This window comes from Phaseolus vulgaris, chromosome 3 (genome assembly GCF_000499845.2).
Source record: "Phaseolus vulgaris cultivar G19833 chromosome 3, P. vulgaris v2.0, whole genome shotgun sequence".
NCBI classification, from domain to species: domain Eukaryota; kingdom Viridiplantae; phylum Streptophyta; class Magnoliopsida; order Fabales; family Fabaceae; genus Phaseolus; species Phaseolus vulgaris.
The window spans coordinates 17,036,000-17,061,720 of NC_023757.2; the positions used below are offsets into that span (position 1 = coordinate 17,036,000).

General features: G+C 33.2%; 3 protein-coding genes across 3 annotated transcripts; 1 reads left to right on the plus strand and 2 right to left on the minus strand.

The window, feature by feature from the left end:
- The first annotated feature begins 48 nt into the window (after positions 1–48).
- On the plus strand, positions 49–6,931 carry LOC137806810 (calcineurin B-like protein 3). The gene is made up of 9 exons (XM_068607109.1): positions 49–388; positions 1,820–1,974; positions 2,614–2,696; positions 2,937–2,996; positions 3,379–3,487; positions 3,687–3,739; positions 4,524–4,604; positions 5,214–5,326; positions 6,275–6,931. Exons 2-9 carry the CDS (start codon positions 1,851–1,853, stop codon positions 6,330–6,332), a joined length of 681 nt encoding a protein of 226 aa, XP_068463210.1. The 5' UTR covers positions 49–388; positions 1,820–1,850; the 3' UTR covers positions 6,333–6,931.
- Positions 6,932–8,053: 1,122 nt separating this feature from the next.
- LOC137806811 (glucan endo-1,3-beta-glucosidase 5-like) lies at positions 8,054–11,215 on the minus strand. The gene is made up of 2 exons (XM_068607110.1): positions 10,209–11,215; positions 8,054–9,373 (listed from the first exon to the last, which is right to left on the minus strand). The coding sequence occupies exons 1-2, from the start codon at positions 10,556–10,558 to the stop codon at positions 8,260–8,262; spliced, it is 1,464 nt and encodes a 487-aa protein (XP_068463211.1). The 5' UTR covers positions 10,559–11,215; the 3' UTR covers positions 8,054–8,259.
- A 4,952-nt stretch (positions 11,216–16,167) lies between these two features.
- LOC137806812 (ATP-dependent 6-phosphofructokinase 2) lies at positions 16,168–18,303 on the minus strand. Its single transcript, XM_068607111.1, has 2 exons — positions 17,635–18,303; positions 16,168–17,221 (listed from the first exon to the last, which is right to left on the minus strand). Exons 1-2 carry the CDS (start codon positions 18,193–18,195, stop codon positions 16,400–16,402), a joined length of 1,383 nt encoding a protein of 460 aa, XP_068463212.1. The 5' UTR covers positions 18,196–18,303; the 3' UTR covers positions 16,168–16,399.
- Between the last annotated feature and the right edge of the window lie 7,418 nt (positions 18,304–25,721).

Sequence of the window (25,721 nt, forward strand, 5' to 3'; positions counted from 1 at the left end):
CACGTGCTAGGATCCATGACATATGGCTTCCAAAGAAGGTAATGTTTCAAATATGAAATAGGGTTATTTGGTTATGATATTCTCATTTCTACCATTCTTTCCATAAATACAATTCACAATTCAGAATCAATTGAGTGAGTTTTGTTGGGCAAACAAGATTGTTCAATTTTGCATACCTTCTTACACTTCCATTGCTCATCAACAATTTCATCAAACCCTCAATTTGTTTTTTCTTTCACCAAAAATATATATAAAACCAAAAACCCACCTTGATGCTTGCCTGTTCCTAAATTGCGATTACGATTTTCGAAGGCAGACCAACATGTCCGAGAATATTCAGTCCAACTCCCCTTCGCTTCCCCTTCTCTCTTTCTTCTTTCTCTGAAAGGTAAACCCCACTTCTCCATTTCAACTCTTCTCACCTCAATTCTGTTAAAGTTCTGTTTTTTTTTTTGTATTGTTTAATTAATCCCTTTAGATCTCGTTAGAAATCCCCAATTTTTTTTATATTTTATTTTGATGTGTATTATCAAAAATCAATGGAGATGTATCTGTTTATCGTTGCACGGTCAGTATGCGTTTAGGTTCTGGATTCGAAATCTGCAATGAGATGTGTTTCTCCAATTCAGGAGGGACGTGCCCTGTGTCACATTGTTGCTTTATTTTTGCCTTGATTGTTTCATGTCCAGCTAAAAATCCCGTCTCAATTTTGTGCTCTGCTGTTGAAACTGTGATATTCGATTACCTGGCTTTGGAAGTTATCAGTTAGCTAATATGTTTTCGTCGCATTGAATCGGATTGTCGCTTGTTTTTATAACCAAGTTTATTGGCAGATTAAATTCGTTGATTTCTCTCTGATGTCATGTTTCTGCTTTCCATGGTTGAGGGTGTAGAGTATTTGAAATTGGAATGGGGTGATTCTGTTTTATTGTGTCTGGTATAGAATCATTCTTTAATTGCTAGTTTTTGTACTACTGGCACCTTTTACTGTTAAAAAGCAATCTTTAGAGGGTAGTAGAAATACTTCCCTTCCGCACACTGCATAGAAATTTTAGGTGGAGGATAGAAGGCTCAGTCAAGTTCGGTCTGGTATTAAAATTATATTGAATTGTTAAATTCCCTAGGAAAGTGGTAACAAACAAAAGGTTGATGTTTTTGTTATAGATTCCTATGGGGTGCAAACATTTTATTGATACATACTGCTTTCTAATACTATGCATGTACCCTAGTTATGCTAATTGTAGAAGCATCTGTTGCATTAGATTTTGCTTAGTTTGTTGTCAGACAAATAAAGTTGTATCCTAATCCTTTTCTATGCCTCTTCCTCTAAGTCTGAGTTGCGACGAAGCTATGTTTCAAAGGAAATGAGAAATAAAAGGTTTTCATCCATTAAACTGTCTGAGCTTCAAAACATAGATTGACAATGTTTCATTCTGTTTGTCAACACAAGCTAGAATCTGCTTATTGCTGGCAGTATCACATATCTAACATTGTGTCAAGTCAAGCATAAGTTTAGGCTTGGTTATCTGCAATTTTCTCAGGATAAATAGTAGTCATTTGTGTGCTTCTTCTTCTTCTTCTTTGCACCATCTTTATAGGTGTTTTTGTGCAGATGTCTGCTTAAAACTAAATTGATTTGTAGGTGTCTTCCTTTATATGTTGAGAAATCTTTCAAAGTTGTTATATCAAAGGGCAGAAGTAGACTCGATATGATTATCTTACATTTAACACATCACTTTGTTTTTCTTTATCAATGACTAAAGCAAAAATAAAAATATATGCATATGATTAGCTTATCCTTTAACCTCCTGGATTTCAGGTATGGAGTGTTTTGACATCTGGAAGAGATCATGGTTCAGTGCCTAGACGGATTAAAGCATTTGTGTGCTGCTCTGGTAAATTGTTGTGATGCCGATTCGTCAAAGCAACCTAGAGGTTTAGAAAATCCAGAACTTCTTGCAAGAGAGACAGTGTGTATGTCATTGTCCCGAATTTCTTTCTTATGTTGAGTGAGGAGCTTTTTGTGGGAGTAAATAGACCAGTTATTATTGTTATTTCAGTGTTGCCATTGACAGTTATTAAATTAGCCCCCATTTTCATTATTTTCTTGTGTCTAATTGTGCCTGTATCTCTTTTTTTCCTTATCTTCCCTCTTTGGTTGTCTCAATATTTGGAAGACTAAAGTGGAAAACACTTAGTTATATATGTCTTTTACTGTTAACTGGAGATGGAGGCCATACATTATTGAGGACCAAATTACATAATGAAGATGGGAATAAAAGATTCTAGGATACAATTAGATTCTGAGATTCATAATTTAACACATAACTTGTACAATCTGAATGGGAGATGATGCTCACTTCAATATTATCATTTTATTTTATTTTAGTTCCTTTTATTGGCTACAGAAATTGTTGAAAGCTGTTGAAGACTTAGGTAACAGTTAGATGGAAATGAATCTATATAACCTTGTTCAGTTATTGTCCCTTTTTTAAGACTTGATTCAGTTATAGAATATTCATCTGTTTTCTTCTCAATTTTCTTTTTTTATAAAAATACTAGGAAAGAGATATTAACAAAATAATATTTTCCTGTGTTTTATTGTAAATGCAGTTAGTGTAAGTGAGATTGAAGCGCTGTATGAACTGTTCAAGAAGATCAGCAGTGCGGTGATTGATGATGGTCTGATTAATAAGGTTTTTTATGTTATCTTTTGCTCTGTCCTTCTGTCATTTTGTTTTATGAAATTCTGATATTTGTATTTTCAACATTCTGGATAATGGCATCCTTCCTAGTCTAACCTTTTAATCATAACTTCACATGGGCATTATGTTTTATGTACAAATCACAATATTTATATTGTTTATGGCATTTTTTTGTAGGTCTAAATGTTGCCTTTTTGTTTGTTTTGATGGTTTCCTTATTTTACATGGCAGGAGGAATTTCAGTTGGCATTGTTCAAGACAAACAAGAAAGAGAGCTTATTTGCAGATAGGGTATATAGAGCATTAACTTGTTTAATTTCCATCTGCCTTTTACATTTCCCCCCTGATGAAAAAGAAACAACAATATAATTATATAACAAATATTTGTGCGCACTGTTTTTCTGAAAATGCCATAACTTTTGATAATATTTTCAATTTCCATAGTAAATTGTTTTTCAACTACCTTTATATACTTTATAATCTGGTTGGTTTCTTTTACCATGTTACAATTTGGCCTAACAAATGTGACACTCTATGCTATTATTGTCTAATCTTTGATTTGTTAGGTGGGTGCCCCTTTCTGCGTGCTATATATTTTCTGATTACTATGAAGTTAGTTGCATAGCATATACATATCATATGAACCTTAGAAATTTATTTTTCCTGTTTGTAGGTGTTTGACTTGTTTGATACAAAGCACAATGGCATACTTGATTTTGAAGAGTTTGCACGGGCTCTCTCTGTCTTTCATCCCAATGCACCAATTGATGATAAGATTGAGTGTAAGGATGAAAATTCTTTAGAAGACTTCTGCTATCTGGTCTACATTTTTAATGTGGGTTTTGAATGGAAAGGGCATTTATTGGAGAGGGAGCTAGATCATGTGTTGTTTCTGTAGTTGTCTTTTTATTTCTTTATTGCATTTGGTATTGATTGTAATGTATATGCCTGTTGAGGAATCCCAACTTTTCCCTTTTGCAGTTTCGTTCCAATTGTATGATCTCAAACAGCAAGGTTTCATTGAAAGGCAAGAGGTAACTTTGTTTTCTCATGATGTTGAATAATGAAGTTTTTGTCTACCAACCATGTAGGACTACTTTTTAATTGCGTTTGGCTCATCTGACAACCAATGTGGGACAGAGTCATCTGTTGGGAACTTGAATCAGCCTTGAGTTGCATAATTTTTTTCCTAAGCCAATCGCATGTTTATTTTCAATTATTTTGTGGTCCATCATCCTGGGCTGAAAACAAGTCTAGCTCAAGAGTTTTCAAAGGTTGATTGGCCATCCTTATCTAAAGGCCAAGGCTTTGACACTGGGAGAAAAATAGTTCAACTATAGGTGATAACCTGTCAGGAATTAAACAACTTTATGATTTTTTTGGTGATATTAATATACATGACCTTATCTTGGAATATAATTTGACAAATTGTTCTTATCAGTTACTGATGTGAGAGCTGAGAACAACCTAGATGAAACTGGTAATGTATTGCAAGGACCTCACTTGGGAAAATGGGTTGAATATGTTTAATTACCAAGAGATATAGTTAGATGCCTAAAATCAGAATTAAATTATCATACCCGAGTTGAAATAACCATTTTTATCTTATAGCTTTAACATTGGAGGTTAAGCATTCTCAAAATTTACACATTAGTTTTATTTTTCCTTCTGCCTCTTTAAAACTTGAGTATCTTTATAATTTAACTGCAAATGAATTTAAAATCATATTTTAGAATAATTGTAGGGCAAAAAAATGTCTCTTTCCCTGGAATCTGTTTCATACTATGATAATTGATGATTGATGTTATTTGTGTATAGGTAAAGCAAATGGTAGTGGCCACTCTAGCTGAATCTGGCATGAATCTTTCAGATGATGTGGTCGAAAGTATTATTGACAAGGTGCTTAAATTACCTGATAACTTGCATGTCAAAACTTATGCTCATTACTAGACTGTATATTTTAAGCATTTGATAAGTACTTGTTTTTTGCTTGCTTTCTGTTTTTCGTAAGTTCTTTTTGTGTTAGAGTAAGCATGGCATTTATTGTTTATATTTTTACTCTTGAAAATCTATAGAAGTAAAAGTAATATTACGAAGCATGTGAAATATATATATGCAATGGGAATTATGAAGTAAAAATCTGTGTAATTTGTGTTTGTAATTGTTTACGACAGGCAGCTAGTTCTGTTGTTTCTCAAATTTAAGTATGTATGTCCTTTTGACAGTTTATGTCCATCCTTCATTGTATCTCACATTAGTGATTCATTAATGCAACAATTGTGTGTACTCTACGCAAATAATGCAACGTTCCTCATAGTCTGTCCGAAGTGCTACAGAATTTCTATTAAATAAAGTAAACCATTCCTTCAGCCTTATTCTTGTGAACATCATAAATTACTAGAGTTTTGTGTGTTCAGTTGATAATGATGAGGTTGGTATATAAAATCATTCTTGTGTTACTATAATCTTCTCTGGTGATCTGTCACTGATAGTTCTTGAGTTATTTAGACATTTGAGGAAGCTGATACCAAACATGATGGGAAGATTGACAAGGAAGAATGGCGAAACCTTGTCTTGCGGCATCCATCTCTTCTGAAAAATATGACACTTCAGTATCTCAAGTGAGTTCCTTCCTGCTATGACCACTATTTGGATTTTGAATTTGTCTCGGAAATTAGTGAAATGTTACCTAGCATATTGGGATATGTTTGTTAAAATGAGTTGCAACATTATTAATGCAAACCGTGAATGCTAGCCAGTGTTCTAAGGCAAACCACAACCCCCAAATTTTATTAAAAAATGTTATTAATGAATCCCTTCTATGATTTATATTATATTCCTTACACAATTCTCAATAGGAATTTACTATTGTTTTGTTAGTTGGCTCGATTGATTTTTTTACCAATTCAAACTGGATACCAAAAGCCTATAATAATATCTAATAAAGAGAACAGGGGGTGTTTCTTTTTTCTTCTTCTTTTTAATGACCTCATTTTTATAGTAAAAGTTTCAAATCTTTACTGACTCGAATGTCTTTTAAAAGATTGATATAGGTATTCTAAGTAAAATCATAATATAACGGAAATGATATTTTACTATTTTAAAATTATTACAATCCATGCATCTTTCATCTTCCCCTGTCCCCTCTTATTCTCAGCACTTTCATAATTGCATGTGTATTGTTTTCCACTTTCAAGTTAGGAATGAAAAAGGGAAAAAAAAGAAAAAACTTAACCAAATTGTTTCGAAATAAAAATTGTAACTAAAAGTTTAGAAGTTCTTTGCTAATGCAACGTATCATTAGAAGAATAATTAAAAAGAAGCAAAATATATCCACATGTTCATGACCTATCTCGACTATGCATGTAAAATTGTACATGGGTCATTCATATTAGAAGTTTTGTTTAAAATTGTAGCTGTTTGGATTTTGGTGTCAATACGATTACCTTTATGATTGATTTTGTCCTGGATGGCATTTCTAATAATATATCTGTGTTTTACTTCTCACGAACTATTTTATTTTACAAGCTCAAGCATCTAACATCTGACTTAAATTGTTTCCTTGGCAGAGATATCACCACTACATTTCCCAGTTTTGTTTTTCACTCACAAGTTGATGATACTTGACGCAACTAGATCATGCATGTCAGTTTCAGTGTTCTTGACTGGGGTTCGATGTGAAGGGTTCACTAAGGGGTGGATGTGGACTTTGTTTATATTTTCATTATGAGTAGAACTTTGTCTTCCCGTTTTGGATGGATGAGGTTTATAGATTGAATGAATGGGTTTGCTTATTTACTTCATTTGAGAATAAAAGGGGGAACAAAATAGATTATTCGGGCGTTTCAGCATTAGCACCTTGGCATTACTTTTGGTCAGAAATATGTTTTACCACAAGTCTTGTGCAATTGCTTCAGCAAGCTGTGAAGAGTTCTTTGAACATTGCCCAGGTTAAGAATTGCTGCTCCAGAAACATGAGTGCATGCCAGCTGTTGTGCCTAACCACCTTTGCCTTTCCTCCTTGACCAAAGGATAATGTCCCTTTCTATCCAATTTCTTTTGCTCTTATATTTGCCATTATTTTTGTGTAGGTCATTGGTGATTAAAAATCAGTTAGCAGCGTATGTTTTCTTGTAATTACAATTTTTTTGCAAGGGTATGTATTTGAGATATTATTTGAAACATTATTTTTATGAATGTCTAAAAGCAAAAGATGGATTGTCTTCTTTTCTTGTTTTTAATGTCTACAAAATCATTAGATTGATAATATGCCACTCAGAAATGTGCAGATGTAATTGTGGCAGAAGTGTAAAGGTAAATCTAATGATAACAGGAAAAAAAGTGTTTTTATTCTTTGTAATTTTTGGTTAAACTAAATTTTGTATAAGTTAAAATTCATTTATGTATAAATTAATTTATAAAAACTTTCTTATTTATTTTTTCTAATTTATGTATAAATTAATTTAATTTGTCAGAAAAAAATATTACATATATGTATATATTTTAAATTCCTAACAATTACTCCAGTTGAATAATATCAGTAGCACATATTAAATCGTGGTACTTTAACGAATAAAAGCTATAGGAATTAAAACTTAAAGAAGTGAAAGAAAAACAAACGCCTTACTTTATTGGTAGGAAGAGAAATTTAAATAAATAAAAACGTAGAACTAATATTAATCTAAATAGCTCAACTTTATAAAAATTATAATAAATTTAGACTTTGTTATAGTTAGGTACTACCTCAAAAGTTATTTTCGTTAACTTGTTTTCCATTATTTATTAAAAGGTATTGAGTATGTTTGTAATCATATAATTTGAAAATTGCGTTGATTTATAAATTAAACTCTTTGGTAAGTAATAAAATTTAGAAGTTTGTAGGTACAACACTTTTATTGTATAATGCATACTTAAGTTGGTTGAATAAACGTGCGACTTATTGTAAACTTTCCATTTTTATAGATAAAAAAGTATTACATATCTTATTTCCTATTTGGCTGAGCAAATAAATAAAAAAACATATTTAGAAGCACCTAGAGCTAAGTGTAGTCGAAATTTCCAAAGTATCGAAGTGGTTGGTGAATGGTGAGTTAGGAAACAGACTAGGAGTAGAACAATCATGAAATGAATGATCTCCATTACTAATTGAAACAATTTTATGATCCTCAATGTTTATGCTGTTTTCTGCTAAGCTTTGTTGATGATTGTGCCAGTTTTTAAGGAAGCTTCTATAAAATGTTTTTTTTTTTTTACTTTTACTTTATTCAGACGTAAACATGGATTTGGATCCTCTCCACATGCCCAAGTTAGAAATTAGAAATGGTAATAGTGTAATAGAAGTCACGAGAAGAAGTAGAAATGATAAAGGATGTGTAATATTGAATGCTGTGGTGTTGAGATCATCACTTGTATTATGATACAACAATGCCTAGTTCCTATAGTGGTTACAGAACCAAGAATGGAGTTGAATATTTTGTACTATATTATCAGCCCATATAAATCAGATATTCTACTTGACTACTACTATGAAAAAGCCAGTTATGAAACCTCGGAATCACAATGAAAAAGAAGAGATAATTTGAATTATGATTAGAAATGGTAGTAGAACCCACCACCGATACCTGGTCTGAGAAACAGAGGAGTGAGAGCCTTTGTCTGTGACGCCCACAAGAAAACGACAGTCACCAACTGAAGGGTCTCGGAAAGTGATCATACCAAGCCCATCAAAATTGCAGCTTCGTGAGTCTTGCATTTGCAACTGATAGTAACTGTTGAAAGCATATGAAATGTTACCCTTCTCCCCAATCCCGTTACATGAACCTCCATAATCAAGTGTGGTGCAATCCGCAACACTGCATGCAATTCTCATATGGTTTGCTACGTTTTGAGCATCTATGGAGGGGCTTGCTACACACCATCTGGATGGAAGATACTGCACATTCTTTGCATTCTTCAATTCCTTGTTTCCAAGGCCAAGGTTTAGAGGATACTTAGCTTGCCCATCAAACGAGAATATCCCCCAGTGTCTTTCAAACCCTCCTGGCAGTATGCTCTTTGCTCCTTCATCAAGCAGACTGAAGAGATAGATGTCCATAGGAGGAGCACCTGGCCTCAAAGGGGTCCCTTTGTTATTTAGAACATGACTGATGAGACCTTGATTAAAAACCTTTGATGCAGTCATATTTGCACCAATGGCTCCATCTGAGGGCCAACCAATTTCCCCAATTACTATAGGCATCTCACCATATCCCACTTTAGTTAGGGCTGCAACTAAAGTGTCATAGTTTCCATCAAATGCATTGGTGTACACATTGTTTCCATCTGTGACAGGATGACTAGTTCCCTCAAAGAATGCATAGTCTTGTGGGAAATCTTTGTTGTCATAGAGGCTGAGGAATGGGTAGATATTAACAACAAATGGGGCACCGTTTGAGTTCAGAAACTGAACCAGCTGAGTGATGATTTGGGTCAGTTCCGGCCGGAATGCCCCTTGGGAAGGAAGTGAAGACTCATATGCATCTGCATTGCAAGGCACAACTAGTTTAATGTAACTAGCAAGATTTGCTTTCACTAAAGACTGCTGTAGACTGAGTATGGCTGGCATCACCAAGTTCTGATATTCACCATTATAACTAGTGAGGAATGGTTCATTACCAACAGCAATGTACCTGTAACAAAAACAACAATGGTTTCAATGCTGTTAAACATCAAAATATTCTAAAGAAAAAAACTAGCTGTAAGTCTGTAACAGCTAATACTTATGGCTGGGGAAGAAGCGGAAAGTTAACAGAAGCCAGGGTTCAAAAGAAAAAGTTCTTTAACTGTATACATGATATTTTAGTTAAACTTACAGACAATGTTCTTCAGGCTAAATGAATAGGATCTTTCTTATTAGGACAAATACTTCAAGGTATAGTCTTCGATTGGCAGAGCTCAAATTCAAGACTTCAACATAATAATAACATTCCAGACTTTAAACGACTGCATTAAGCGACTCATGGCAACGTTTCTAGATATTATCGGTTACGTAAACAGTTTGCCATAAGAAATTCCAGTGCAATATGCAAAGCACGTCTCAGGGAGAGCAGAAAAACTCAATTTGTGTGTTATCTACTCTTCTTCAATAAATTAAAAATATATAAGGTTGAAGATAATCAAGTAAGGAGTTGATTCTTGACACCATTTGATTGTAAAAGATAGCTTTATCATTCAGCAAACTTCCTCCATGTGGATGCAACAAAATAAACCACTCCACACTCTTATCATGGCTTCAATATTAATGTTAGACATTGTTAAGGAAATAAATAGCTATTGATTTTGAAACTTAAGGTTTGATTCTTAAACAAGTTGTTCATGTATACTAAAAAAACTTTGTTGGAAAAGACAAAACACACTTCTTGATAATCTCTACATACACTCAAAAGAAACTTGTCTCTAAGTAAAGGTTGGTGGAGTGCTTGGTGTAATAAAAACAAAGTATGGTTTTGAAAGGAAAAGAAAAACCTGATATCAGCACCATCTTTTCCGATGTAAGCAGAAACATTCTGGCGAAGCCACAAATCAGCAGCAGTAGGGGAAGTGCCGAGGAGGGCCAACATCTGATTGGGGATCCCAACCATCACCTGAATCCCACTCCCCATGAGAGCTTTAAGCACCTCAGGCTCTGCCTCAAACACCTTTACTTTTGGAATCTTGTTATCTTTCAAGAGATCAACCACCGTTGAAGGCTGCAACTTGAGGAAAGAAACGGTGCCCCAGTTTACTCCTATTGCTGATTCTCCCATCGGAACAACCCATCTGCATGCCAACAGCCACATCACTATAGCACCACCCAACAACCTTCCCTCCAACATTCTAACACTCAAAAAAGAATAAACAAACACGCTTTAACGGCTCAAAACAAAGATTTTGCAGCAATTTCAGGGGAAGAGACACGGAATGCAGAGCTAGAACTATCTCAGTGCTCACACACTAACTGTGTTAACTGCTAACAGTAAAGCACCTGAAGTTGAATGGGAACTTCCTTGCCTTTTTTTAGCTCAATAAAGATTATTTCTACGCGGGATTTATGCAGCTTTACCTAAATACCCTTCGTGTCTTTCTATTTCTTTCTAACATTGCAAACAGAATATTGTTGTTTTCAGATTTTCTTAAGAAAATTGTTATGCTTCTGAAATCCACTTTTCATTTGTTCACACACACCATCATTTATGTTGTGTGATTAGTCACTTATTTTTGTTGTTTGGGGCCTATTCTAGTTTTTTCCATAAGTTATGTAGAAGCAAATTAGTTCTCTAAATATTCATGCATGGAAGGAGGAGAAGAGGAGAAAAAGAGGAAACAGGGAATAATCGGCTTATTGTTAACAATCAACTAAGTCACTAATCTATTAAAGAAAAAAAAATAAAGGTATTCTAACACCTTCCCTTAAAGCTGAAGTGTGTATAGCTTAGAAACAATATTGATAAAGAACTTTGATCAAAAGATTTTGTGAAAATATCCATAGTTTGGTGAATATATTTTATGGGTAAGAGGTGAAGAACTTTAGTTTGAATTTTGTCACAAATCATATGACAATCAATGTCAATGTGTTTTATTTTCTCATTAATGTTGGATTTATTAGCTATGTGTCTAGCAATTTAGCTTAGTTATCATAATAAGAGTTGGTTGGGGAATAAATGGATACACGAAAATCACGGAGGAGATAAGTCTGTCCTTGTAATTTATAAGTAGTTGTGTGACCAACACACAATATTTAGCCTCAGATGATGATCTAGATATAATATTTAGTTTTTTTCTTTTATTTCCATGAGATGAGGGATGATCAAAAAAATATGCAGTAACTAGTAATGGAACGTATAATATTGATGCACAATGCACAATCAGAATCATTAAAGCCTTTAAGTTGAATTAAAGAACTTGAAGAAAAAATAAACCTTGAGAAGGATTGGACTTAAGATATCTTAATATCCATTGAAAAGCTTGATGATGGTGATTAGTTGGATTCTAAAGGAATTGACTGATAGACTACATAACAAAAAAAATTATGATCTTGTGTTGGTGAGGTAAAGTAAACATCTAATAAGTCTACAATAGGTATCATTATCATAAAGAGGAACATTTGTCCCAAAAAGAAGTTTGGTATTGCGTGTGATTGGCATAGAATATGGTTTAGAAGCAACCATTACAATATCGACTAAAATGTCAAGAGCATGTTTTCTTTGACCAATATGTATTTTCTTGTGTGATTGAGCTACTTCAAGATCGAGGAAGTATTTAAGTCGTCCAAGTCCTTGATCTTGAAGGTTCTATCAAGAAATTGTTTCACAATTTGTATTTCAACTATGGAATCTTGGACTATAATGATGATATCATCAACATACACAAGTAAAATTGTGAAAGTAAATGTTGTATTTTTAGTAAACAAAGAGTGATCAGATTTGGATTAAACAAAACCAATGAAAAAAAGAGAGGTACATAATTTGGCAAATCATTCCTACTAGCTTGTTTTAACTCATATAAAGACTTTGTTAGCTTGAATACTTGATTGGGTTTAAAAGCAGGTTAGGTGATAAATCCATATAGACTTCATCATTTAAGTCTCCATGCAGGAAAATATTATTAACATCTAATTGTTCCAAGTTCTAGTTTTGAATAGCAACTAGAGCAAGCAAGAATTGAACAATTGTGAGCTTGGCAATATGAGAAAAGGTGCCTAGGTAGTCTACTCCTTCAAGTTAGGTATAGCCTTTTGTGACCAGTTTGGCCTTATGATGCTCAATGATGTCATCAACTCTATGCTTTATTTTATGAATCCATTTACATTAACTTTATGCTTTATTTTATGAATCCATTTACATTAACTCTATGCTTTATTTTATGAATCCATTTACATCTAATGGGCTTCTTTTCGAGTGGTAAGTTAGCCAAAAACCTTGCATTGTTAGCTTATAATGCTTATATTTCACTTTTCATGGCAAGAATTGATATGATTCCAATAACAAGATAGAGATGATTCTTTGACATTTTATGGAATCAACTTGAGTTGGAGATTGAATAGGAACTTTTATAGAAATGGATCAATGTTCTATGTTTCAAGAACTCACCAAAACTTGCACCAAAACACCAAAACTCATATGGAAGTCCATTTCTTGTCAATTGAACCGATTAAAATGTATAAGAATTGAATTGAACTGATTAATTGCCTTAAAAGTGGAATGAACCGAACAAATTCTTAGAAAAGGAAGATGAACCGATTATATTCAGCAAAGAAGAAGATGAACCGAACAAAACAACAAATGAAGCTAAAACACCGAATAGAATTGCAAGAAAAGGCCTAAGACATGTTTAAGGGGTTCATATGGACATGGAAATGGAAGAAATAGATGGAGAAGAAAGAAGACTTATGTGGTTGTAGTTCTTGGTTGATGAACACGCCACTTGAAGTGTGAATGCTCCAAGATAAGTGTGAATTGCCGCCACTTGAGGAACCAAGACACTCAAGATGAGACTAGGAAGAGGAGAAGGCAAGTTCTCACTCACTCAATCACCAATTTGGGAGAGTTTTGTTACTTCAAAAATCAATTATGTATTTAGAAGGACCCAAGTCCTCCTTATATAGGAGAATGACCGGTCAAAGAGTATACAAAGCTTACATAAGAAGCTAACCAAAAGTCCCTTTCTACATTACCCACTCTAGCGCCTATAGTGAAGTATGAAGGGACACTCTAGAATGTTCTAAACTAATGTCTAAAGATGCTTTACAAAAAGAGTTATCTTTAGGTTTCCCTCTTAGCATCTACCTACACACTATTCTATATTATTTACAAATTTATACAAAAGAAACTATAAAGAGAGACATTAATTGAAGCCCATTCTTGAAAGCTTGTAGACTTCTTTGGCTTTAGGCTTGGTCCTCTCGTTATTTTATGTCTTCTTTAAATTTTGAGAAGACTTTTTACTCTTTTGTTCATCTTTGTTCTCTTTTATTCATCTTTGTTCTATTTTGTAATATGGTATCAGAGCCATTTCGAGTCTATCCTAACGAGTGTTTGTTGGGCTTATCAGACCACCCACTATCGGACCGTTATCGGACCACCCATAATATGTTATCACACGCACGAGTTGTCACTCTCAGCGTGAGGGAGGTGTGTTGGAGATCCCACATCGACTAGATATTATGACATTTCATTGTATATAAGTGGGTGCAAACCTCACCCCATGAGTCGGTTTTATGGGGGTGAGTTAGGCTTAAAGTCCACTTCGTAATATGGTATCAGAGCCATTTCGAGTTTATCCTAGCGAGTGTTTGTTGGGCTTATTAGGCCATCCGCTATCGGGTCATTATCGGACCACCTATAATATGTTATCACACGCACGTGGGTGCAAACCTCACCCCATGAGCTGGTTTTATGGGGTTGAGTTAGACTTAAAGTCCAATTCATAATATGATATCAAAGCCATTTCGAGTCTATCCTAGCTAGTGTTTGTTGGGCTGATCAGGCAACCCGCTATCGGGCCGTTATCGGACTACCTATAATATGTTATCACATGCACGAGTTGTCACTCTCGGCGTGAGGGGGGTGTATTGGAGATTCCACATCGACTAGAGATTATGACATTTCATTGTATATAAGTGGGTGCAAACCGGTTTTATGGGGTTGAGTTAGACTTAAAGTTCACTTTGTAATAAGGTTCAATACTTCCATTAATGAATTTTAACTTCTTTTTTTATAATAGAACATTTCTAATGCTTATGCTTTAGAAGTGATAATCAGTCCCATTAAGTTGAGGAGTGACAATGACTTTACTAAGATTTTCTTCCAGGTGCAAGTAATAAAGATTGGTTGGATTCAAAGATTGATCAATGAGATTTAAAATTTTGATTAATAGAATATATGAAAGAAAAACAAGAACATATGAAGAATGAGAAAGAGAAGAAGATGGTTGCAAAAGAAACAAGAGTATGTTTTAATGCATGCTATATTTATATTGTACCTCTATAAACTATGTAAAAACAAATTAACTCTATAAAATATTCAAGCGAAAGAGAAGAGGACCACAAAAAGATTTCCCCCTACTTAATAATAACAACAAAATAAGAAATATATAACAAATAAAAGAAATAGAAAAAGAAAAAGAACCAGCCTAGTATTAAAAACCAACTAAGTCATTAATTTATTAAGAGAAAAACAAAATATTCTGATAAAACTTTGTTTGCTCAATAAGGTTATTGATTTGGATAAGTAATATTCTCTGACCATTATTATTATTATTGGTATCTTATTCTTTAAAGATATACTTAATTTTTTATTAAAATTCCGACTTCCCTAACTTTATAAACACACATACATGGAAACTAAGTCACATATGATGCTTGATTTCATTACTTTAGGAACTCCCTTAATTTAAAGGTTGGGTAATACGAGCAAAAGAATTGGTACTCTTCTCCAATTCTTCCTACACTCTAATGTTGTAGCTACACTGTGCTAATGTTTATCTCATTTGTTAAAATGAAGTCAAGTTTATTAATAAAATTTATAATATGTTTTAGCCTTGTTTTCCCTCTTATAGTGACATTCCAAAACCAATGCGGAGAGAGAGAGAGAGATGCGGTTTATCGCGAAGTTTAACGTACTTTAAAATAATATTTAATATATATAGTACACATAATGAATATTTATTTTTAAATTATTAATTAATATACATAAATATGTATGCAACGGTTAATTTTAATTGTATTATAAAATTATTTTAATTAATGAAGTTATTAAAATTATGTTTTGTCCTTTAGGGGGTTTTAATATTCCCAATCCCAATCAACACAAAAAAAGAGGCAATAAGTATATTTGCATTTGCAAGCGCAATGGTTGCTTCCTTTTTAAATTGACAAAGCAGAATTTTGGGCAAAATTTTCATTCAACCTTTGTTCTTATTCTCCTCTCCTTCGGCGTTCAAACCGCTTTTAGGAATCGAGCATCAATTGGGAATTTGGGCTCATTAGCATAGAATATTGGAAGCTCATTATCCTCATTTTTTGACTATGCTGTCTCCCACTACAACAAAAAGATAATATTTTAAACGTATAACTCTTTCTAACACCTACCATTCTCTTTGATACTCACATTTATTTATAAACTCTGAATAATTTTACACAAAATTCTAGTATATGATTGGAAAAAATAAAAAAAAAGTTAAAAAATGTGTTGCTCGCATTTTTCCCAGAAAGGAAACCTCAATGTTATCTGCAGACACTAAAATGCGAATCTAAATACTATAAACAAAGAAAAAGCATTTGTAAAATAAAGCACCACAAGTTTTTGAGGATAAGGTATCATTTTCCCTTCTAATTTGTGAAATAGATACAATAAGTTCGGGAGTTCAACCTCGCCCACATTCATAACCAACTTGTAAAGTGAATTCCAACTTCAATGGAAAATAATAAATTTAGAATTAAAAATAGTTTAATACAGTCCCATAATATATAATTTAATATTTGATAAGGGATCTCAAATAAAGTTCAAATTTTGGTAGAAAGGAAGTCGATATATAGTTAAATTCGAACATAAAAACTAGTGTTACAGAGTATGCATAAATTACACTGATTTGCAAATACGTGTTTCACTCTTCTTGAGCCATTAGGAAGATTATGGCATAAAGCTATAATTATCGACATACTTTGATGCTGTCTTTGTCTACCTCCTTACAAAATCAGGTTGGTTGGTGACAGATCTGACCCACGACCATTTATGATCTTTGGTATCAACTGGGTTATTTGCTTGTGCGACATCCTCCAAGGGAATGTATGCATAGTTTCCATTAATAGGACCAGTAACAAATCCAGTATACCCTGCCATAACACCGTGAATTGCAGAGTGTGCAAGGAGTGTACAATACAAGTTATCAGTGGCATTTGCGTGGACTGCACGAATCATGTAGGTAGGATCAATGTACTTCACCGTAAATAATTCATGGGGGTGGTCCCTGGCCCACCAATTCTTTAGCTCTGATTTCAACCATACACCAACATCTAAGAAGACCAAGTTCCCTGATTCATCTCGTTCTTCCTTCTGTGAATCAGTTCTGGGGATTATGTCCTGGCCAGCACCCTCAGCAACCACAAGCACCGCATGTCCATTTTCCTTCAGTCTCTGCCCAAGAAACTCAAAGAGCCCTCCTTTCCCTTCCAAGTAGAAATCTATTTCGGGAATTAAGCAGCAGTCAACATCGCGGCTGCTGAGTGTTGCATGTAGAGCAATGTGGCCTGTGCTTCGACCCATCAACTTCACCAGGCCTATGCCGTTCACTGCACTCTCCGCCTCCACATGAGCAGCACTGATTGCTTCCTGAGCCATTTCAACAGCTGTCTGGAATCCAAAAGATTTATCAATTATTCCCACATCATTATCCACAGTTTTAGGGATTCCAACCACTGCAACTTCCAGTTTGCGACGCCGTATTTCATCAAATATCTTCACTGCTCCTCTCATAGTCCCATCTCCTCCTATAATGTACACCTGTTTGTTCATGTGCATAATCAACATGGTCATTTAGTGTTTTTTTCTTTCTTCCTTTTTTTGCATTTCTGTATCTACATAATTTTTTTCCACCAAATACACATGTGTGTGTTTTAAACAAAATCTACTACCTCACTAGAGCTTCTTTGCATTATTTTGAACAACATTTAAAGTCAAAACACAGGGATAATACGCAATTTCAATATAGAAGAATAATAATCAGCACAATTCTTCAATCAATAGAAAACAAGGGAAAATTCAGAAGAGCTCAAAGGGTTTTCTTCTATTAATAGATTTCTAGTTTGAATTACGTCGCAGCTTAGTTAACAATCACGTAACATAGTCCTCTAATACATATGCATTGAGTGATTATTGGCATGAGGACAGAGAGGTTCGATTAGAAGTTATTAAACCTGATTGAAGGCGTGATTTTGGATGGCATCGACGATATCTTTGAGGTCAAAACCGCCTCTGGATGTCTGGAGGAGTGTGCCACCGACGTTGTGCCAATGGTGAACAAGTTTGGGGTTGAGGGGGAGTGGCTCGGAGGAGTAAAACCCTCTGTACCCAGCGGTGATGCCCAGAATATGACGGACGCCATAGAGGTGCCACAATCCCATCACAAGCTCTCTGACGACGGTGTTAAGGCCGGGGCAGAGACCCCCGCAGGTGACAATGGCGACGCGGACATGGGAAGGGTCGAAGCGGATGTTTTTTCGGGGACCGGCGCGGTGGTAGGCGAAGCGGGGCAAGGGAGAGGGGTCGTTTTCGATCTGACGGAGTACGAGGTCGGATTGAGTAAGGTAGAAGCCATGTTGTTGCAGTTGGCGGGTGTGGAAGTAGGGATTGTGGTCGAGCGGGTTGGGGCGTGTTTGGAGGTTTGGAACATAGTGGCTCAGGCAAGGTACTTCTTTCAGGTATATGGGTTTGAACAACTTGGATATGTCTGATTCTGAATTCGAACATTCCGCCATGGCTATCACTGTAGCTTCTCACTACTTCTTAGTCTCCCTTTCTAGACAAATTTCCAAAAAAGGCGCAGAGTAGGTGGCGCTGCATGGGTTCAGGATGTTGACACGCCACGCCAAATTCTCACACTAGTGCGCCATTTTTAGACACTTGTCCAACCTATTTCCATTTTTTATTTTAATTTAGTTTTAACATATTAACACCTTCTTTCTATTATAAATTCACAAATTTTCTAAAGTTTTATAATAATTATTTTAAAATCAGGTTCTATAACATATGGGAAAATTAGGTTCTTGTTTACTTTATATAAATTAAAATGAGAAATAAAATTTTAGTATAGATTTTTTAAATTTAGGATTGGAAGAATGCACTCCTTTTACTAAATATTTTAAAAACTTATTTATCATCTATCATAAAGATAAAGGTAAATTTCTTTTGTTTAGAGAGAAAGATGAATTTGATGAAATAGTTTATATATCAAAAACTTCAATTTAAAGTAACAATATAGATTAGACGTGACCTAATGAATTTAATCTGTTCAATTCATATATATAACATTAATAAGATGATCAATGATGTGTAACTATTCATCTCATTGATTCATTTGATACAATGTGAACCACTACTTTGAATGCAACAGAAGACATTTGTAACACACAAAACTGATAAAATAATTTGGATTTATATTTTTAATCTCTTAAAAATATTTAGTAAAAAAAAATTATTTTTAAAATTGTGACTTTTTTAAATATTATATTAATAATATTTAATATTTTTAAAATATTATTAAATGGTGTGTTAATATTAAGTTAAAAATGTAAAATTGTTTATTACTTAAAAATTTAATATTAATTTTAAAATGTTTGTATAATATAGAAATTGTATTTTTTTAATATAATAGTAATTGAAATAAATAATTATAATTAATTTGTAATTATAAATTTCATGAAAGACATAAATTAAAATTTTCTTGATAAGATTATTATAAACTTAGTTATAAATGATAATTAATTTAAAACAACAATAGTCAATGATGTGAGTTGATGTACATATTAAAGGTTGTTTCGTAATCTTCATTTTTGTTCTTATTTCCAAACAATCCTCCAGAAACCTTAGATATTTATTTCAAAAATGTATACAAGTCAAAATCATGCTTGTATTTTGTTTGCATGTAATAAATATATGTGAACGGTGAAGTTTATTGTAACTTAATCACACCATAAATCTTATGTTTCCTTCATTATAAATCTTTTACTCATTGTGTAAAAAATATTACACTATTTTTTAAGCATAAAATGAGTAAATATGACTTTGATACCATTCATTCTCGTGTAACCTTGATCAATTCAAATTAAAAATAATATATTTAATTTTCAAACTAAATTGTTATATTTATTAATATTAATAAATTAAACTAATGATAACGACACATTTATAACGTGACAATATGTTTATCAATAAAATTATAATAATATTTATAATTGTATATTTTCTAAATGGTAATTTTCTAATCGATATTAAATTTATAAATTTATCGACAATAATAAGTTTAAATTAATAAGAATAGTCTATAACAGTCTTTTTTTCAGTTAATAATAATTACATTATTATTATTTATTATACAATAATAATAAAAAAATTTCTTATTATTTTATTAATAATTTAAGTTATTAAATTTTGAATTTAATACTAATATTATATATATATATATATATATTAATTATCAGTGTTAACATTTATAAATAAAAAATTATTAACCGAGTCAATAAATATAATTTTCAAAATCTTTTGTTTCATGAGGTAAAGGTACTAATGAGAAATTTTGTTAAGAGATGATGAGTAATTCTATTTATTTGCCATCAAAAATAGATTAAAAAAAAACACATTTTTATAAAAAATCATTTTTTTATATTTTTATTATAAAAGTTTTTATGTTAGATAGAAATCTAGTGTTATCTCTCAAATAATAATAATTATCTGTGATCACATTAAAAGTAAAAAAAATCAGTTGACAATCCTAATTATTTTTCTTCAAAATAAATGAAAAAAATACGAAAATACCATAAAAAAAAAATTAATTTTGTTCCTGCTAGTTGACTCGATCTTCTTCGTGCGTAGCTACGAACTGAGTTTCAAGGATTCCTTTGCCTTCGTTTCAATCTTCACCATTCGCCGCCGTGAATACCTGAAACAGAGAGACAAATTGGCGTCCTCGCGGCCGTTTACACTCTGACGCTCAAGTTAGTTATGACAGAAAACACCGTTGCACCTCCGTCACAGAACACAACTAACACCGTGCTCAAGGAAATGCGTAACTCAAACTCTCTCGCTCTCAGTCACTTGTATGTAAAGTGTGAAAACGTACCTTAGTCTGTTAGTAGCGAGACCTTATATACCTTTGCCTGTGCTTCTGCCACGTGTCTTCCTCTGACTTAAGCGAATCTGTGGGTGCAACCTTACGACACTGTAGCCCAAACTTAGGGAAATCCCAGTGTGTAAGGCTCCCTTCTCGAAGTGCATCCTGCGCGGGGGGTGACTGTGTGGATGCCAACTCATGCGCCAAAGCTTTTAGTCACTCGCCCTGGGAGTGTTTCTGCCTTCCTCACGTGCCATGCATGCAGATTACCCTATGGGACGTGACCCTCCCATGGGTCGTTTCTGTCCCAGTGGATTTCTAACGATGGCGCGTACTGCCGCGTCCCCACACCTCATGCACAGATCCTTCGTGAGTTGGGTCTCTCCCTGCTGGAACTGGGCGTGTGGCTTGGAAACCACCTTTCTCGTCTATTATCACTGTTCGGCGTGCCGCCTCCTATTGTACCGTCCCCTCCACGGTCGTTCCTACCCGTGGGTATCGGGAGGTGACCCCTCTCAGATACGAGCACATTCTTGGTCTGAACCCAGTCAACGCCCAAGGTCGGTCAACTCTCTTGTTTACCTCATTGCACCCTGATGGATCCCACTATATATTGACTTTGGTCAACGTCCAATTACGGGGTCGGTACAAATTTTAGGAGAAGTTCACTAACGGAGTACCCTGTGATAAAATAACAAAGTATAAAAACCTCCATAAATGTGAATGATTTTTTTAATAAACTTCAATAATGTATTTTTATTATTTTAATTTTACTATTCTCAATTGCCGCCTTCCCTTTCCTCTCCCGCGTCATCAACTCAACCGTGTTACTACAAGAAACTCACTCTTCTTTAATCGCTTCTCTAAACCCTAATCAAAGAAATTTTCTTTATCTTTCATCTCAATCGTTCATCCTCTTCGCAAACCACACTCTATCCCTCCATTGATTACAACAACCTCACCTCTTCCCCGATGATGCATCCGCTGCTGGCTCTCTTATTTAAGTCTATTTGTGATTTTTCTTTTATTGTTAGTGTACATTGTCCTTCGTTGAAATTGGTTTTCTTATAAGTTTAAGTAATTATTGATTTATTACCAAATTCTATGAGATTTCAGTTACCAAATTGTTGATTTATTACAAGTTGTTATTCATGCTATAGGGGACAAAGCAAATGACCTTATCTTGGACCTATACAGTAGCTTCTACAAATGGAATGAGAGATTGAAGATTCAGGGTAACATTTTATATTAAATATAGCAAAATCAAATAATTTTCTACTGATAATGGGGAAATTTTGCTTCAGTGATGTTTGTTCTAATATAATCACTGTAAGAAAAGTTAACAATGAAAATAAACACTAGTTTCAGATTGAGCATGCCCAGCAATTGGCAGCCGAAACCCTTATCCAATTTGGTAGACAAAGGGTTGTTGCTTCCAGGTTTTTCATTATCATTATCTTGTGTTTTTTTCATTAGTGTTAGTACTATTTATAGCCATATATGAAAAAGGACTTGAGATTAATATATTGCTGAATAAATTTTACAATGACAAATTAACTTTTCCTCTCTCCTCTCTCACTATGCAAGCATTGCATGTTAATTGCTCTTCCGTACCAAAGTCCTATTCTACCCCATCTTATTTCTCTTGCTATATGAACTGGTACTAGAAAAATCACACCAGAATAACTACAGGGTGCAATTAGAATGAGAGGGTTGGTCCCATATTGGTTCAATCCAGTAACTAGGATTTCATTTTTACAATGATTCCCTCATCTGGAATATATGAATTATGTAATATTGGTTCTTCTTTATTCTATTGAAGTGTCTTGCAAATCTCAATAACATAAAGTAAATGTAAATGAAATCATGAAAATAGAGTTTTACCTTTTATGCATGAAAATACGACAAATGCTATGATATTAAGTGAAGAAAGCAATGCAACTAGGAGGTATTGGCTTATTACGGTACATTAGCATAAGAGCAACACAAACATATCAAAATAGTGTCCCTAGTTTTGTTTCTGCATAATTTTGTATGATCAAATAATTAAGCAACCTTTTACATCTTTAGGATTTGAATGAAACTATTGATATGTTTAGGTGACATGTGACAACTGTCCATGGGTAATTCAATAGTCAAAATTTGCATCAGTTAGACTTTTTTATTCAAACCAAAGTTGTCAAACTGCATTAAGATACATAATTTGTTTAATTTCTGTTCAATGTTTGTGCTGATTGTTTTATTGATGTTTTGTGTGTAACTCTAGTTCCCAAAACTATCATAATGTATCAAATATTAGTTAATATAATAGCCTTGTATGTATCAAATATTAATTAATATGAGAGATGAGTGTTATAATGTTTTGCTGTAATAAGGAACCCCTGTAGCGCTCCAAGTGGGCACCTATGTCATCCTTAAGCCTGAACACTTTTGAGTCATTGCTCTTTCTATGAAGGGTTTAGCACTCATAGCACCCAATACTAGTTGAGCCTAATAGTACTCCCCTACTTCGCAAACTATTTTCACTTGTTTTTTTTTTCTCAACCCTTTATCTCTAGGATAGCTCTTATAGCCATTAATATGCCTTAAAGACAATGCTAGGAACAGTCATTCAATCATGGAATTATCTAGCTATACTAATCTTAGTCTTAATAATATCACTAACCTCCTTTAAAATTATAGTGTGGCATATGTTATTACTTATATATTTCACTTCCTTGCGAACAAACAAATACAGAAGAACCTTTTGGCATAATGAATAAAGACCACGGAGTTGGATTCTATTAGTTATATATTTCCTTCACTTACATGCTTGACGTAGGCATATTCTTTTCTATCAAAATTATGTACTATTTGTCTATTTACTTTTAATGTAATGTTGTAACAATATCATTCTTATTTTATTATTATTATTATTATTATTTTATGACATAGTCAATGTGAAACTTGTGTCACTATTTGATGATTATTTTAAAGTATAAAATAATGTTGAAATTCTCTCTTTGATTTGTTTTCTAGATGACTCACTGATGACTTTTTACGGCAAGTGCACAGCGTTTGTCAAAAGTAATAATTGTCCCTAAGGACGGATATCGATCCCACAAGGAACAGTGAATTATCGAGTACAATAATCGCTAAATATAAAAACAGAACAATTAAAAGAGTTTTGAATTAATTGTGTTGACACTGATCAATAAGAAAACAAACAAAGAATAATTAATTGTTTCAATTGGAAAAATAAGGATTAGTTTCAAGTCTATTCCTAGCACTCAAATATGTTAAGTATTGTTGTTTAGGTCCGAACCCTAAAAATACCTCCCGGTCAGATTTAAGATTCTCAATTTGTCACGGAAAATTAAAAGTAAAACAACAATACCAATAATCAATCAAGAACTGAATATTAATATATAAAATATCACCTCAATACATAAGAGTTTGAGCAGATTACTCTCAATCCCAAAGGGTAGAATTAGCCACGCATACTTCTATCACCTTCCATTCTCCCAATTGGGTTACAACTCACTCTATGGTGTTTTCCTCTCAATCTGGCACACTAAGGTTGAGCCTCTAGCCCTCTATTTATCCTAGTTTTCTAGGGTTAGGTTGTCTATTGTGTCGCGCTAATGGGCTAAATGATAAAACATAAAAAAAAGCCCAATCTTCCTTTGCATCTTTTTCCATTCTGGGACCTTCTATCTTTATCTTTTTAGCTCAAATCATTCATCTTTAATCCAAATCTCCAATCTTCCTTAGAAATCTGCAATTAACACCAAATTTGGGAATAAAATACTCTTATTCAAATAAAGATCATAAAAAATGTAAAAAGGTATAAATTCATAAATTAGGGATTATTTTATATGTAAATTAGCAATAAATCCTCATAAGTGCCTATATTTTAATATGAAATATTACTAAAATTAGACACTTATCACTCTCCCCAACTTAGAATCTTGCTTGTCCTCAAGCAAAGTAAATGAATATATTTGAATTTAAATATCAAATAGCTTAATTCACTAAACAACAGATCAAATTAGAAACTTATGATGTTTCCAAATTCAAATATAAAAAATTATAGACACAATCAATTTCCAGGATCAAATCAAAACAAATAAATGACAATTCAATTCATCAAGGAATATCTTCTCATATGCTCACAGGTAAGTGTTTCTCTATATTTTCACTGAATCATAACAAATCACAATTGCTTTTCATTTCATCTTCAAATCACAAACATATTAGAAACATGAATCTTGAGGTCTTTTCCAGGGTTGTAATGAGGCTGGGCTTCCAAAAAATATTGGTTTTTCTTAGATAACAAAATGCACATCTTAAAGAAGAAGAACATACCTACAATTCAATTATAGAGAACATATATGTTATCTAGTTATCACTTTCTTTCGATGTCACCTTTTTCCCCATTTTCTTTCTTTTCATGATTTTCATGAATTTTTTATCTTTTTTTTATTTCTTTTTCTTCTTCTATTTCTCTTTTTTTTTTCAATAATAGGAAAAGATTCTTCCTATTTTCAACTTTTTGAACTTTCAAAATCAGAACCAACCATTCCCTTTTCTATATGTATTGCATCTATATTCTCCTTCCTTAGACATGCTAAAGGGTAGAAAATTATATCAATAAAGGTTAAGGTGCAATATTAACAAAAAATTTCTTAGCCCAAAGGGGATATAAAAAAATGGAATTCTAATATAAAGGTTGGCTTTTTGGCCCTGGCTCCTAATTAACACAAACAAATGCCTCAATCATCTTCATGCTCTTTTATGATGCAACAAAAATAAAAATTAAGCAACCACAACTGTCAAATCATCAGTAAAACTCTCAAAACTGTTTAAGGTTCACACACTCACTTGGTTTAAATGGTCTCATTCCTTTTTGTCTTGTCATTATCTGTCCTAATCAATCATCCTGTTAAATTTTCATGTATCATAATTTTAACTACATTTGAATAGGGATTCAATCATATTTTCTTTTCTAACCTGTGTCTAATTCATCTCACTACTTAATATTTAAACACAAATTCTTTTTTCCACAATTCAAAATTAATATTCTAGTTCTTTTTAATTTGAAAAAAATAAACTAGAAAACAAACAAATTAAAACTGAAATTTAGTCAAGAAAGATAATTCAAGACTTAAAATTACCAAACTAATAAAACAGGAA